The following is a 16,862-nucleotide window of genomic DNA, read 5'->3' as shown; positions in this document are numbered from 1 at the left end:
GACTGGAGCTAGCTACAGCTCAGTCAGGTAGACACTGTTTCTCCAAAGAGACTGCCTGTCCATGATATTCCCTAACACCCCCCCCCAACTCCTACATTTCCAGCTTTACCTTCTCTGATCTGCTCCCCATTCTTCCACCAATTCCTTTTTTTGCTTTGGATAAAGTTTGTTTCTGTGCTTGCAATCAAAGAACTTCAAAGGACAAACAAGCCAAATCATAAACATATTTTCAGATGCTCAGGGTGTGTCTACCTCTGTCCATCCTCCAGCCCACCTGCCTCAGAACTCTCTTAGGGGAAAGAGCCCTTCCCGTGAGCCAACATTGCCAAAAGTGGGATGTGTAACACCAAAAGGTTGAAAAAATCAGTGAGATACTGTATGATGCAGGCTTCTATTTCATAATAATTACCAATTAATAACTGCCTCTTGACCTCCATGTCTGCCCACAAGTATGACACTAATCACAGGGTTGGTTTAAGTCTTGGCAGTAAATTTATATGCCAAGTGCTCAAAACTCTTTCTAGCTATCCATAGAATTTCTGTTTCTATTTCTATTTCCTTATGTTAAAAGCCACCACAGTAAAATGTATTCCTAATATCACTATTGACATTTACATCCTGGAAACTTAAATGATCAACACAGTAATGGAATGCCTGGAAACCTATAAAGTCTTTTGCTAAGAAAGCTGGCTTTTTATTTCCATCACATGGAGCCCAAATGCTTTGACAGTGATTGGTAGAACACAAAAAGTTGATAACACTTTACTGTAGAATTGAAAGGTGGCCAGAAAGGAAGGAGAGTTTCACAGCTCTGGAACGGCATGGAAATCTATTGCAAACAGGACAGGTGGATTCTGAGTGGCATCTTCAAAAACTGGAAGGGCTGCAGTGGGAGGGGACAGAGAAAGTCTTCAGATTCAGGTGGCCCTGAGTTCACCTTCCATTTATATGTTTCCTTTGGGTCCAATTCCAGGAGGTCTGGCTTTGAAGTCGACAGATTACCCCACCAAATCATGTGTCTGTCTGGCATGTGCTGGGCATGATTGGCATAGTTTAACATACCAAAATATGCCAGTGGAAAGACAGGAGATAAACAGTAATGGAAAACTTCAGTGAAAGTAATAATTCAGTCTATTTCTAGCTACGTTTATCTGCCCCATCGGAATGCTACTTTTTTTCTGCCCTTCCATAGCTGACACCTAGTGTCCCACACAGCTAACCTGGAAACGTCACTATTCTCCTTGTATTGAGAGACAAAATAACTTTTGTAATTCCATCTAGATTGTAGGTTGTATTAGTCAGGGTTCATACACAGTAACAATGAGTATGATGGGAAAAAGGGGTTTATTATGGGACTTAGACCCTCCCCAAGTGTGAGAAGAGCTGGAAAATGAAACATATGAAAAGAGAATAAAAGGAACAGAGAAAGGGCCTCTGGCCAGCTCTCTGGAAACACAAGTGCATGTGAACAAGCCAGCATTTGCAGTGGGCTATGAGAAGACAAGTCCATCCAGCCTTCTCAGTGGACAGCAAAGGGAGAGCTCTCCCAGGAGGCTATGGAAAGTTGATGTCTTTGTGCTACTGAATCTCGGAACCCATAGCTGAGAATTGGTCAGCAGGTCAGCAATCAAGAATATTAGCTAGATGTGGAGTAATGAAGAGCAAAGGTAAACTAGGATGTATTGAGGATCTCTGCATCTCTCCAGCATCATATCTGAACACATATTGTATGTCTGCTGAGAGTAATGGCCACTGACTTACTTCCACCCTCAAAATATTGAACGACTTCCTCTTTTGGGCAACACTAATCTGGAACCATGCATATTAGGGAGAGGAAGGAAATGGAATTTTGAGAAAGTTTCTAGCTTAACCAAGTTGATAATGTAACACTTCAGAACAGCACAACTCTGATCAACTTAGTACATCTCTTTTTTTCTATATTTAACTTCCAGATAAAGACAGTGTGAAATCGTGCTTTCTCTTAACATGGTGTAACTATTCTTCATACATATGAAAACAGGCTGTCTCCAAGATGATATCGTTTCATGCATCTTTGGGTTATGCTCACCTTCATTACTAGCTGAATCATACTCCTCTCTTAGTATCTTGTAATTTAAATATCAAGATATAAGGCTTACTACTTTTATAACATCTTATATTGCACAATAAATGAGTAGGATAAGAAGGAAAAGAAAGAAAAAAGTATGTAAAAAGGTATACACACACATACATATCTATATTGATGCATACAAATATATATATAAAAAAGAAATTCTCATAACTATGATACTCACTCTTTCTACAACTGGTCATATTGTCATAGCTGGTATTTATAATTTCCTCCTCCATGATTGTTTCTATATTTGCCCTCAGGAAACCCTACAGCTGGTCCTAGTTCCTGGTCTAATGGAATGATCCAAACTCTGATTCTTCATTGAGTTGTAGCTTTCCATTGATTTTCATACAGGGCATGGGATTACTAAGAGATGTCCCAAGATTGCCTGCATTCTGGACATACTTTTCCCTTCCCTGAGTGTGTGGTGGTGACTCAATTTCTCCTTGATAGGGTCAATCGCCTTGACCAGTACAGTAACCCCCTTCTTTGCTTCTTGGTTTCCTAGCATGAGGATTTTGGAGTGGCCAGGTGGCAGTCTTAGTTCATAGTTAATACAACTATTCTGAGTCCCTGGTGGACAATCCCCTGTCAGAAGCATCCCCAAACCTGCTCATGTTTTAGCAGAGCTACAGATATTTTCTTGGATTCTCCTTTGGAGCAGCTTCTAAATTCTGAGACATGAACTTGGAATTCCAGGCATCTTGGGTCTTTCACACACACAAAAAAGTTCTGCTTGGAAACGAAAGAAAAAGAAAAATAAAGAAGAGGAGGAGGAAGAGGAGGGAAGAAAGATGTTGTCTCCTCCAGGGAAGGCAGGCTTTTCCAGACAGGATTATGTCACAGTTGTTTCTTGTCGTTGATTCCACAGCCACCATCATATGTGTTGCTTATGGATCTGTGCCTCTATTTTCAGGTTTGATATATCATGAAAAAAATGAATATGAGAAATCTGTGTTTGAGAACAATGAGATCATGTGATTCTTGGGAGCTGGAGATGTATAAATTCAGGAAAGTGAAATAATTTTGGAAACAAAAACAGAGAAACTACTTTCTAATCTTGGGTAGGGCTTTTTAAATTTTAATTATCTTATGAGGCTAAAAATAACAAAAAGTATAGTTTGACAAAATATTTAACACTAAGTTCAAGACAGAAATTGGTAGGGTAGGAGAAAGACTTGCACTGGCTGGGTTTTAACCTATAAATCAAGAGAAATCAGCAGAGAATTTAGTACAAACATGTGCCGCACATAGTTTCCACTGGCCTTGTGTTACCAAGGTTAGAATTATGGTTGGGTTCACTAGAGAGAAAGTGAAAAATTGATGACATCTTCCCTCTGAGGTCTTTTGCTTTCCTTATAGCTACTGCAGAAGCCTTGGCACTCTGTGATGTAAACTTCAGACGTATGATGGATGCTGTCACATCGGGGTTGAACAATGTGAAACCAGAACTCTGTCCATGCTCCTAGGACTCTTGTAAAACGTCTTCCTCTTGCTACTAATAAGATCAGACACCCTGGATATTCCATGGGAAAGTGTTCTGAATGATGGAAAAATCACTGAGATGGCAATAAATCTTAAGAGTCATGACAAACCAAGGACAGTTAGGGCATCTTTGCCTTCCAGCACCACAATCATCTTATTCATTCACTCATTCATTTATTTACTCAAATATTTCTTAAGAAATATTTCTTAAACACTGTAGCCAAAGTTGGTGGTGCCTGCTCACATCCTTTGGACCTTATCACTTTGGTGAATGCCAGGCAACTTCTACTGTCAGTACCTGTGTCTCTTCACCTGAGGGATTTCTCCAAAGCCACTGTGCCATCACTCACTGACAGATAAAGTGATAGTTAATGTCCTCTGGGAGGATTCCTCCACCAATGACTGATGAGAGTTTACTTATAAATACCCCAGCATCCTCATTCTTGAGGTGGGATGACACTAATGTGCATTTTCTACACCATTCCACCATGTTCCCCCAAGGGAAAAGCAGTAGGGGCCCGTGATTTTAGCTAGTGTGAAAACACATCCTTTTATAAGCTGCCTTCCCTGTACACCTCCACACTCCCACCAGAGTTTTCTGCACCTCCCTCCCAAATGAACCACCTCCACTCAAATCCTTGTCTAGAATCTGCTTCTGGGGAATCCACATACCTACTATATACCAGGCACTGTGAAGGGATTTACTGATTGAATAACCACCAGATTATAAGATTTCAGACACAGTGACAGGCTGGTAGGAAGATATTTGATGGATGTTTGAGAATGTATTCTAAAAATTTACTTTGTGGAATTAGTGTGAGGTTTAATCTTCCAAAGCACTCAAAATCTGGCCTGGTATACAGTGGAAATGAAATAATTATCAGTTGTTATAGTTATCATTCTTCTGAGCTAAGTCATTGTGTGTCTAACAGTTCCTTGTTAAAATATAAATTCACATTGGGGATTCAGGAGGGCACTTGTCATGATGAGCACAGGGCAATATATGAATGACTATATTGTTGAACCACTATATTGTACATCTGAAATGAATATAGCACTGTATATTAACTTACTGGAATTAAAAACTTAAATAAAAAAACAAGTGAGGGGTAAAAAAAGATAAATAAATTCCCATGCAAAGGTGGCACATTGGGCTCTTGGCTGCCATCAAGGTTCTAGAAAGAATAGATTTGTCAGAGAAGCTTCAGTCACTTTTCTACACAAAGGCCAAATCATCTTTAAAAGTGGCAGTGAGAGAACGGAGAGCTGACTGACAGGGCAGCAGGGTGGGACAGTCCAATGGGGCCTCCTGTCTGGCAAGGACCAGCCTGAGGCTCTCTCTGAATGGCCTGGGTCGGAGGCACATTCCAGGGCAGGTGAATCCAGGCTTTTCTGAGTGCAAAGCCCTCAACAGAAAAAAACAGCAGTGCCAAGATTTGAAGCCAGGTCACTCATTTATTCATTTACCACTTTCATATGTTTGTTCAGCCCATGATTATTTAAACCAGCATTTCAAAGACTATCAGAGGACTCCCAGTGGGAGAACACGTAGTTGTAGACCAACAGTGTGCAAATAAAATACCTCAAGTGCTTTGGTAGAACGTGTGTATGGATCAGAAGTGAGGGAATGGCACCTTCCATCCTGGTCAGGAAGAGAGAGGCCTGGCCTGGTTGTGACAGGCAGCTGACCCTGCAGGTCACAGTATCTCCACATCACTCCATTGTCTCCCAGGTCCTGGGATGTGGACACATCGCTTCATTTCTCTGCACCTCACTTGGGTTCCTCAGCTGTACTGTGGGGGGATCCTGACCGCAAGCTCACAGGGCCCTCTGACCGTTGCACTGTTGGTGTGGGGAACAGCTCAGTAGAACATCTGCAGATGCCAATTGCCTTCCATCTCTCCTCCAGCCTGCAAAGAGCAAGATGCAAATAGGCAAACCACTCATCAACAGAAGGACCGACAGTTCTGAGAGTCCCTCCCTGGGCCTGAGGGAGCCCAGATACAGCTGTGTGGGGATGTCAGCAAGAGGGCATGGAGAGTGAGGGGTGGGCTCTTGAGGCAGATGGCCGGGGTCCAAATCTTGGCTTCATTCATGATCTTGGGCATGTCCCTGAACTCTGAGCTTCTGTTAGTTCACCCATGCAACACGAGTGATGCTATTAATAGTTCTCATCTCCAAGTGTTGTTATTAAAATGAAATGAGATGATTAAGTGTCTAGCATGTCATAAGCACTCAATAGATGTAGTTATAATTTAGAGGGGATTCCTGGCAGAGGAGAAATCATCCGCCAAGATTCTAACTTATGTATATCTCGATGACCGTGATTCAGCAATCTCTAGGAGAAATGGAATAGGATCTGACTGATCAATGCTTTAGTTTTAGGAAGCTTTGTGTTTTGACTTGCTGGTTGCAGACATTGGCAATGCCCTGCCCATATGCCCTAGACATTGTCCTCCACACTCTCACGGCTATTTACCAACCACACCTGCAACTCTCAGCCCAAAGAGGATGGAGCTTGTTCTGCATTCCTGGCAGACTGAATGTGCCCTCAACCCATAACAAAGGAGAGCTAATGATGAATAAACATACCAGCTTCCTTGCCCTCTTGTTGGGAGGGTGTGACCCTGGGGCATTTGCACAATGAACTCAATAGTCACCAGGAAGGGTTGAGTTCCAGTTGCCCACAGTGGTAGTTAGCTGAACAACACACCCCTTTATTAACTTCTTTCCCTTCTTATTCTCACTCCTTCCCTTCCTTACCAGTATACTCGAGGATCACTTCCTTAGAAAATTCATTGCACTAAAAGCCTTCATTCTGAATCTGTTTTGGGGGGAACCTAAACTGAGACACTCATTGATAGGCACCTTTAATAAGTTCAGCACAGGCCAAATGAAGTGCAAGGTCGTACCTGTGTGCAATCATGACTGTCTAGACAGCCAGCTCAGGTCCAAGCAAATTTTTGCTTGCCTGAATTATTTGGGTTGGCTCGCCCAGGCAGCTCTGGACTCCCTCCAAAATTCTTCCAGCCCCCGCTTCCCTTTAGTTTTAGAGACTTAACCTCTAAAGCTGGCAGGCCTCAGGAACTGCATACAATTCTGTGAAGGGCAAATGTGGGCTGCTCCTATGAACAATCACAGGATAGAAACACAGCTTTTCTCTTGTTCTTAACCTGGAACATCAAGGCCCTCCCATCTTTTCTGGGCCTAGAGATGAGACTCAAACTGTTTTTTCTCTGTAATAAATGCCATTATCAAAGGTAAGATGTTAACAAACCATGGAATATGCATGGAAGTAGGGCCAAGTTGTCATCATTTGGAAGCCCACTCCCAGCAGGCCCACCCTTAATCTGTAATTCCTATCTGGGTTCCCGAGATACACTCATAGCTCTGTTCAGCAGAGCTGATGTGATCCATGCATTTACAAGGGTGCCCAGGATCTCGTGAGAAAGCTTCCAGCTAAGCAGATGGGGAACACCAAATCAATCTCAAGTTTAGAAGTGGGAGCCAATCCTGAGGTCAATGCTAGGAGCTTTCTCTGCCTGAAAATCCCTTGGAGAAGAGGGGAGGGGAGAGGAACTGAGCACTCAGTATCGCAGATTTAGAAATGATTTCAGAAGAGGACAGAAGCCAATGAGAGAGTAAATAACGGTGAGTGTTTTTTGAGGACTTCACATGGGCCAAACATGGAGCAGAGTAAGTGCGTTATACACATAATTATATTTAGTCTCTCTCTCCCTCTGTCTCTATGTCTCTGTCAGTCTGTCTCTGACCCTGTATCTCTCTCTCTCTCTCTCTCTCTCTCTGTTGCTCTTTTATTATCCCTCATTTAGTGATGGGGAAATTGAAGTTTGGAGAGATCTTCTGCCCAAGATCACCTGCCTACTAAGTGCGGAAGGTGAGACTTGACCCAAGTTTATCTGGCCCCAAATTTGTGTTCTTTCCCATTACACTTAGAGACTTTGGCTCAGAACAACCATGGATTGTGATTTTTCTGGTCTTCCTCGTTACTGTGAATGGTAGTGAGTATTTGTGGTATACTCACTATGTGCTAAGCATGATTTTGGAAGATACAAAGATAAATAAAACATGGCCTACCTCCTTGCTATCACTTTGAGTTTTTCCTTTTGACCCTTTAAACACCACAATTATTCAACAAGTTTCTTTCACAAAGAATCCTAGACTTTGCCCTTCCTCTTGACTTTCCCAGTCACAAGGGATCCAGGTCCTCATCCCCTCCCTCCGGTGGTATCATAGCTTCAGCCTCTTGCCTTCAGTTTTTTGGGGAACCTTTTGAAGCATGACCTTCATAATGTCACAAGAAGCAGGAGCTGGCATCCATTTCTTTCATGATTGCTGAGGCATGTAGGGAGGGAGGCCAGGCCTGGGAAATGAGAGAGAGGCACACAATCAGGACTTTGCCTGCTATTGACTACTGGGTGACATTGGGAAAGGTACTCCTCTCTTATTTTGGGCCTAAGGTCCTAATCTGAAAAATGGAAGAACTGGGGGGTTGGAGGTTTTGGGAAGTGCTTCATGGGCCTCTTCACAGGATTCATTCATTATTTATTTATTAAAGTTCTGCTGTGTGCCAGGCATTATTCAAAGCACCAGGGATAGAGTGGCAAACAAAAGGAGTCAAAGTTCCTATTCTGGCTCAGCTGACTTTCTAATAAGAGAGAAGGCTGATAAACAAAAACTATGTGTCAGATAATGGTAAGTTCTAAGAAAGAAAAATAAACAGGGTAAAGACATGGGGAGATAGTGGCCCCATGCTAAATAGGCTGGCCAGGGAAGGACTAAAAATGGGGTAGTAAATAAAAAGTGGTGTCAAGGAAGTAGGGGAGAGAGCCCTGTGGATATTTGGGCAGAAGGCAAAGCCAGTCAAAGGCCTGACGTGGGAGTGAGCTTGACATATTTAAGTAAGAAGAAAGGAGGCCAGTTGGGTTGGGGCAGAAGAGTCAGTTGTAGAAGTGTCAGGAAATGAAGTTAGAGAGTTGGCTGTGTGCAGGTTCATGGATAGCTTGTAAACCTAGGTGGGGCTATCAGATCTGACTTACATTTGGAAGTATGGTGACTAGGTGATAGGACATCAAGCTGGGGAAGTAGGGAGTCCAGTGAGCAGACTCATATAGAATCCAGGTTCGAGCTGGTGGTGATCTGGACCAGTGTGGGAGCAGTGATAAGAAAACAACTAGAAGTAGAGTAACACTGACAGGGTTTGCTGACAGATTCAATAGGGGGTGAGAGAAAAGGAGGCCAAGGCTTGTGGCCTGAGAAGTTGGAAAAATTAATCGCCCAGGGAGAGAGAGGAACAGGTTTGGGAGGGGAGGTAAGGAGTATAGTTCTGAATATGTTGAGTTCAATATCTAGTGGAGATGCCATGTAAGGCATTTGGTTTATGGGTCTAGAGTTCAGAAAACAGTCTGGGCTGGAAATACAAATAAGTGAATCATCAGCAAGGAGATGGTGTTTAAAGTTGTGACACTGAATGGGCTCAAGCAGGGCATGAGTGTTCACAGAGGACAAGGACAGCACCCTGGGTATGTCAGGCTTTAATAAGAGAAGAGAATGGGGTAAACTCAGTAAGATAGGAGAGGCAGAAAGTGGCATGCTGAAAGCTAGGGAGAGATTTTTTTCCAAATAAGAGGAAGTGATGAGCTGTGGCCAGGGCTGCTGACAAGGCAAAAGAGAGGAGGACTGACCACTGATTGACCACCAAACTAAGAACTGACCCCTGAATTTGGCAACATGAGGGTGACATTTTATAGGAGTGGTTTCAGTGCCCTGGGTGGTAGTGGAGAAGGCTAGGCATGCAGGGCTCTGGACCCCTTAGTCCCCTCTAACCAGAACTTGTACACACCCATGCACACACACCATCCAGACAAATACAGAGAAAAAAAGTATATCTTAAAGTAGTTATCTTTGTTTTCTGTTTCAACACTCCTTTGTATGAATCCATGACTTTTTTTATGACTAGTCAAAAGCACCCAAATTGCCTCCTGGAGTATTGAGAATGTAGCAGAAATTAAAAGTAAAAGAAACAGTCAACGTTCAGTTTAGTTTTAGGATGTCAAAGCCCACACCAGAAATATTAGTTTAGAAAGCCAAAGCCTTTACATTATGAAGCCAACTTTTTATCAGAAGAAAACAAAAGGTTCTTGGTAATCAAGAGATTGATTGGGAGCAGAATGGAGACTTTGTGCAAGAACATGCATTGCAGAGGAAGGAGAAGGTCTCAAAGCTCTAATTCTCCCATCCTCAGGGGATTACCTGAGGGTCAGTTGGACAAGAAGAGGATGGGGCACAGCCTTAGAGAACATCTTTAAAGTTTTAGATAAGAGGACCAAACCTTGACTGGAGGTGGAAGTCACATAGAGAGGACCAGAGAACAGTATTGAGAGATTGACCAGCACCAAGGACCTTCATGGGGGCCAAGCCATAGGCTGAGAGCATCTGCCTATCATTCATGGGCAATGTGAACCATCATCACATGGAAGAAACCACATGAGCCCTTCTTCCCATTATTGTCTGTGGGGTTCTTCCACCAACCCTCTCACCATTTCTGTTGGATTTTCTAGCTAAAAAGTCCCCTGTCCATGCCTGACGATTTTGCCAAATCCCATCCTTACTTCCCCACATGGGGACTCCATTTTAAAAAACCTATGGCATTCTTAAGTCTCCTGAAACACAGTGTGGGTGAAGAGGGAGTGCCCTAGATCTCCAACAGGACTGTGGAAGTGGAGGTGGGAAATATGCCAGCACTAGTACTTGGATTAGGCTAGACAGTGAGGAGACTCAAACAGTTACATAACATTTCATTGGGAAAAACTTTCTCCTTTTAAAAATGTTCCGGCTGCAACATGTAAAGGGCTAGAAGTCATCACCTCCAACCTTACAACAAGAAAAAAGTTGAACAAACTGAAGATCAATAACTTTTCTTAGATCCTTCGGAAAGCTGAGGTTGCCAGGGTAACCAACACCTTGAACTAGGGGGATTTCTGAGAGATGCCCTAATAGGGTTTCAACAGGGGACACAAAACAAGGACAGCAGGGAAACCTGAAGCCTGTGGCCCCTACAGCTGCAGTGAACATTAAACACAGCCCCACTTGCTTCCAGATTAACAAGAATCCTCTCACTAAAGGCTTATTTGCCTCAGTTCCCATTACCTGATACAACATATCCAGCTCTCTCCAAAAAATTATAGGTCATGTTAAAAGGTAAGGAAAATCACAATCTGAAGAAGTAAGATTCAGAACCAAAGTAAGTATCAGAACCAAATTCAGATACAACACATGTTTTGGAATTATCAGCCAGGGGGTCGAGGCCAACATTAACCATGATGAGTTATGTTGATAGTATATACCCTTGGCATGATGTGATGGGGAAGGCACTTTACTTCCGTGGTCTTCCTCCCCCAAACACGCAGCACCAGCCCAATCTGAGAAAACCATCATATATTACCATCCTGAGGGCCATCCAACAAAACATCTGAACGGTACTCTTCAAAACTTGTCAGGTCACCAAAAACAAGACAAGCATGAGAAACTCTCACAGTCAAGAGGAACATAAGGAAATTTGATTATTAAATGTCAATGTGGTGTAAGGGTGCCTGGTGGCTCAGTCTGTTGAGTGTTCGACTTCAGCTCAGGTCATGATCTCACAGTTCGTGGGTTTGAGCCTCGTGTTGGGCTCTGTGTTGTCAGCATGGAGCCTGGAGCCTGGAGCCTGCCTCAGATTCTGTGTCTCCCTCTCTCTCTGTCCCTCCCCTGCTCTCTCTCTCAAAAATAAATTAGCATTAAAATTTTTTTAAAAAATGTAATGTTTCCTGGATAGAGTTCTGGAACAGAAAAATGACATTAGATTAAAAGTAAGGAAATCTGAATAAAGGATGAGCTTTAGTTAATAATAGCTTACGAATATTGTTTCATTCATTGTATCATAGGTACCATACTGATATAAGATGTAAAAATAGGGGGACCTGGGTATAAGGTATATGGGAACTCTCTGCACTAGCTTTGTGATTTTCCCAGAAATCTAAAATTGTTCTAAAAGTAAGGATTATTGAAAGAAAAAAAAAATGTATGGCAATGCCTGGGCTAATGATCATTGAGGTATCTTTAGCTTTAATAAACCATGTTGTTTGAGGGCACCTGGGTGGCTCAGTCAGTTAAGCGTCTGACTGCTGCTTTAGGCTCAGGTCATGATCTCAAGGTTTGATTGGTGGGATCTAGCCCTATGTCAGGCTCTGTGCTAACAGCATGGAACCTGCTTGGGATTATCTCTCTCCCTTTCTCTCTGTCCCTCCTCTGCTCTTGCTCTCTCTCTCTCTCAAAATAAATAAACATTAAAAAACACAAAACTATGTTGTTTTGTTTTGCCTGTCATATCTAGAGAACCCAGAGGTGCAACTCATCTTGGTCCACCATAAAGAACCCCTGGATATAAAAGGATTGCTGAATCCAAGCAATGGTGCCAGAAATTCAAAGGCTGTCAAAGTTGAATTTCAAAAGACAGAGATTGCGGTGGTTAAGAACACAGCTCTTACTATTTATTATCTGAGTGACCTTGGACAAGTTATTTAATCTCTCCAGGCCCCCAGTTTTCTCATCTGTTAAACAGAGATAAAAATAAAAGTACCTAACTCATAAGATTAGTAACAGGATTAAATGAATTAGTGTTTGTACCTCGCTTACAACAGTGTCTGGGACTATCTACATCTATGTACTCTCCATATGCATATTAAATAAATAAAAGCAATTATTTGAAATTAGCAACTATGTGGAAGCAGTAGAATCTGTGTTGGTTTATCTACTGTTTTTCCATTAAAAAGTAAACAAAGAAAACAACAACAAATGCCCATGATTTTCCTGAGCATTTATTTAATACCAGTTGAGCAAATTTTATTGTTTGGCACTGTGCTAGCCACTTCACATCCATTAAATGCATTTATTCGTTTATAGTATGCAATATTTGATACTTTCTTGTCTTTTTTTTTTTTTAACAACCAGAAATGTCTGTCCAGCTCATACTGAAACTACCTGGGCTTCCCCCCTGAACCTGGACTACTCTGAAATGCCCACCTTTCCCTGGTACGACTGATTTTGGAGATAAGTAATGAGTTCACAAAAGGAAAACACGTTTTCAGGCTCATTCTGTTGAAAACTAGCAGGGGCACTTTTTGAAAAAGCTCATTTCCAGGCTTCTCTGTCTTTCTCTATTTCTTTGAATCCCCTTTGCCTGTCGCATCCCAGGAATGAGGTGTCATACCCGGGGAAGTTGCTGGATTACATTCTGATGATGTGTGGGCTCAGGAAGTTGGAAGTAAAGAGGCAGGCAGGACTGACTCTGGCATCACTTCCTAACAAGTCTGTTGGCTACGGTTGTTTTCCTGACCATGAGCCTCAGCTGAGCCTCTTCTATTCTCATGTCCCAGTTTATTTTTCTAAACCAAAGTCTTCGTCTTAGTGTCTGGAAAGCAACTTGGATGTTCAAGGTGACTAAAGCTATCCAGAGGAAAAAATTAAAAAGTCACCATCAAGTAATGAGGCCAGACTATTGGGTGTCTCATATCCTGGCTCCAAATGCAGATGCCAAAGAGGACTTCAGAATGGATTTCAACAATGGCAGCATTGTTGGAATAAGAAACGCTTACCCTTGGTGACTTAGAGGCGAACACCTATTTGGATGTGTGAGATCTTGTGTTTTAAAAAATCAGTCTCATAATGTGCTGTCTTACCTGATAGTTCCAATATGGCTGACACGGGAAGTTGAGAGTACCGCCATAACAACATTTCAGTTCATTCCCTATCGCACTGTTACTTCCCTTCCTAGGTCTGGCTCAGCAAATAGCCCCAGATCCTAACAAATCCTATTCTATTTGAGGGAGTAACACTGCTATTTTTAGTGAATGTAAGGGGCTGTATTAATGGCAAAGTCCACTTGATTCTACCTTCTAATTGCTATCATTTCTGCCCCGTCTACAGCCATTTTAACAGCCCCTGTCTCAGGCTCTGCACATATTTTTCCCGTGCTAATATAATCCCTTATTGGTCTCTCTGTGTTTGGTCTTACTGTCCCCAACCAATCCATTTCACACGTTGCTTCCAAAGTGAGATTTTAAAGATACATCAGAAACATACACTGACATTTTACTTATGTAATTAATATTCCTTGCTGCCTTTCAAGGTGTTTGAAGATATTGACATTGGCAGGTCTTTGTTTGCTGAGTGAGGTGATGGGAATGGAAGCATGGGAATCACGCTCTATTATTGTTCTTCATGAGTTAGAAAGAAATAGTGAGATGGAAGAAGAGGGGAGGCTGATTCCTGAATAAAGACCTAGGGTCTGAAAAATGAAGGGTTTTGCAGGGGAAGGGTCCAGAGAGGTAGGAACCCTGCTGGCAGCCAAGGGAGGGATTAGGGAGAATAGGGATTTAGGGGAGGGGGGTTCAGTGCACCCTGAAATGTGAATCCCGCTACAGTCTCCCCCATGAAACTTTTAGTTTCCGTGGAGATGTAGAAATCTCCACATGTACAAATGTAGAGAAAATCTACATTTCTCACTCATGTTTTGTGGAGGAGATTGTTTGGGGGGAATGTGTGGAAGCACTGAGTCATGCTACAAGAATGGCATTTAGCAAACAAAAACCACAGCAGGATGCAGAGTTAGGCAATCTGCATAATGCACAAATCCAATCTCCCTGCCTCTCTGATGAAGTCTTTTATGGATCCCCATCCCCCAGGGGGTGATCATGGGGGCCTGGGACACTTCAGCATGGAACACAAGATCCTTTCTGATCTGGTCTCCACATACCTGTCCAACTGTATCTTTTAAGCACCAATTCACACACACACACACACACACACACACACACACACCCTTTACATCCCAGATTACTGAAGTGTAATTTTAGCAAAGATTGCCTTGATGATAAATGATATTTCACCTTGCCTAGGCAGTTCTTCCCCTGCCCATGTTTGGCCGAAAAATGCCTCCTCTCTTCTCTGAAGCACACTGAGGAGCTCCCTCCTCTGGGCTCCCACTTTGCTGTGAAGATAAACACTTTTATCATATTATCACACTGTTTTGTAGTTGCATATTTGCATACCTGTTTCTCTGATATGACCATAATCTTCTTAAATTTTTTTTTTCAACGTTTATTTATTTTTGGGACAGAGAGAGACAGAGCGTGAACGGGGGAGGGGCAGAGAGAGAGGGAGACACAGAATCTGAAACAGGCTCCAGGCTCTGAGCCATCAGCCCAGAGCCCGACGCGGGGCTCGAACTCACGGACCGCGAGATCGTGACCTGGCTGAAGTCGGACGCCCAACCGACTGCGCCACCCAGGCGCCCCGACCATAATCTTCTTAAAGCCAGGTTTAGTCTTCCCTCTGTAAAGTATTTCTAGCATATAAAAAGGGCCAGACATTTAGTCTGATGTTTGATAAATATGTTTACCTTTTGTTGCCTTTAAGTGTTCCACAGAGAAGCTACTAAAATAATTAGCTGGACAGAGAGGAAGAAAAATTCTTGTCGGCTCTCTAAAAACTTGTCCAACATCTGTCATGTTTCTCATTATGAAGCCTACCACTTTGGTGGTCCTCAATAAACCATGACTCCCAGCATTTAAGTCAGCCTTTCTAATACTGACTGTGCTTTGCCATATGAATAGCTTTGGCTAATAAAAAATTGGCAAGCATTGTGCAACAGTGGTTGCTTGACAAGTCCTTGCACATTGGGTTTGTCAACTTGGAATGGTCTTTCTTGGAGCCAAGGTACCATAATAAGAGGAAGATCAAGTACCCATGTGGAGAGACCCATGTGGATAAGAACTGAAGCCTCTGGATGATTGTCCCAGCTGAGCACCCAGTCAGTGACCACCACTGACTTCTAACCATGTGAATGAGGACATTTACAACCTCCAGCCCTATCAGAACCCCAGCCATGACCACCTGATGCAGAAGAACCATGTAGTCAATCTGCAGAATTGTGAGAAGTAGGTAACTGCTGTTGCTTTAAGACACTAAATTTTCAATGCTGGACATTTTATGTAATTGGAACTATTATGATGTAGCCTTTTGTGACCCACTTCATTCATGCTGTGGTGTGTTTTCAAAGTTTATTCATGCTGTAGCATGTATCATTTCCTTTTAGGACTGAATAGTACTCCACTGTATGGATAGACCACATTTTGTTTCTCCATTCATCAGTAGGTGGACATTTGTGTTGTCTCTGCCTTTTCACTATCATGAATCATGTTGGTATAAATAATTGTGTTTAAGTTTTTGTATTTACATGTGTTTTTATTTCCCTTGGGTGTATGGAGATATACCTAGGAGTGGACAGGCTGGGTCAAATGGTAACTCTACTTTTAACTCTTCAAGGAACTGCCAGACTCTCTTCCAAAGTGGCTGTCACATTCACATTCCCACGAGCCACACCACCCTCTTTTTACAGGTTCTCATGTAGAAAAATGAGGATGGAATTCTGTAATGGTCCTACACTTAAAGAGCCATCAAAGAAGATCTGACAGTAAAAACTGAACTACAGCAATTGAAAATAGCAGGAGAAAGAGAAACCATCCTTATACAATTGGTAGAAAGAAAGGTCAGAAAGGTCAGTGTGAAAATAATCCCAGGCAGCAGAAAAGTAAATTATAATAATTACTGAAGAGAGGATTTTAGGGCGGGGCCAGTAGATGGTACATGGTAATTCTCACCAGTTTCAGGGAGAAGCCAGACTGCAGTGGGTGACAGGTAAGCAGTGTGTAGGCAGAACAGTTTTGAAATTCATCTGTGGCAAAAAGGACAAAGAAGACATCCCCCATCCTTAGGATAGAGGGGACTTGAGCTTGTCTGTAGAGACAAGGGTCTGGAGTGATTGAGAAGCAGATACAGGCAGTAAGATAGCGATGCACTGCTTTGGAAAACCCCAGGAAGACATAGCTTCAGACAGAAGGGAAACCTCATTCTCTGTGGCCAGGGATGGAAAGAGACATGGGTGGGTACAGATGACAGTGACTTGGGGACATGTTCAGGTCTGATGATCTCTTGTAGAGTTTTCTGTGTTGATAGGCACGCAAGTCCCAAGAAGATGCTAGGACACAAACCATTTTTCCTTTCCTCTTTCTCCTCTCCCCATCCCCAGAAAGCCATCTGTGGGAGGAAGTCAAGCCCTTGGCAGGCTTGCCCTCACACCCCTCAGAGCAGTTTTCAATGCAAATGATAAAAAGACACTGAGGGGCATTCATGTCTTTTAGTC

At 42.7% G+C, this 16,862-nt stretch overlaps 1 protein-coding gene across 10 annotated transcripts in view; it reads left to right on the top strand.

The window, feature by feature from the left end:
• The window catches only part of LOC147578935 (uncharacterized), a 175,251-nt gene that overhangs the window by 147,079 nt on the left and 11,310 nt on the right, over positions 1 to 16,862 (top strand). For 3 of the 10 annotated variants that reach the window (XM_086712464.1, XM_086712463.1, XM_086712462.1), the window contains one exon: positions 7,432 to 7,496. The exons of 4 other annotated variants lie outside the window; for them this stretch is intronic. In XM_086712464.1, the coding sequence (XP_086568590.1) occupies positions 7,432 to 7,496 (65 nt within the window). Of the gene's footprint in view, positions 1 to 7,431; positions 7,779 to 12,610; positions 14,714 to 16,862 lie in introns of those variants that run through there. 3 more of the 10 variants (XM_086712466.1, XM_086712465.1, XR_015253378.1) reach the window with 2 other exon arrangements.

This window comes from Puma concolor, chromosome B4 (genome assembly GCF_028749965.1).
Source record: "Puma concolor isolate L17-30 chromosome B4, mPumCon1.1.hap2, whole genome shotgun sequence".
NCBI lineage: Eukaryota > Metazoa > Chordata > Mammalia > Carnivora > Felidae > Puma > Puma concolor.
The sequence above is the reverse complement of the archived record's forward strand: the minus strand, read 5'-3'. Positions and strand labels throughout refer to the sequence as shown.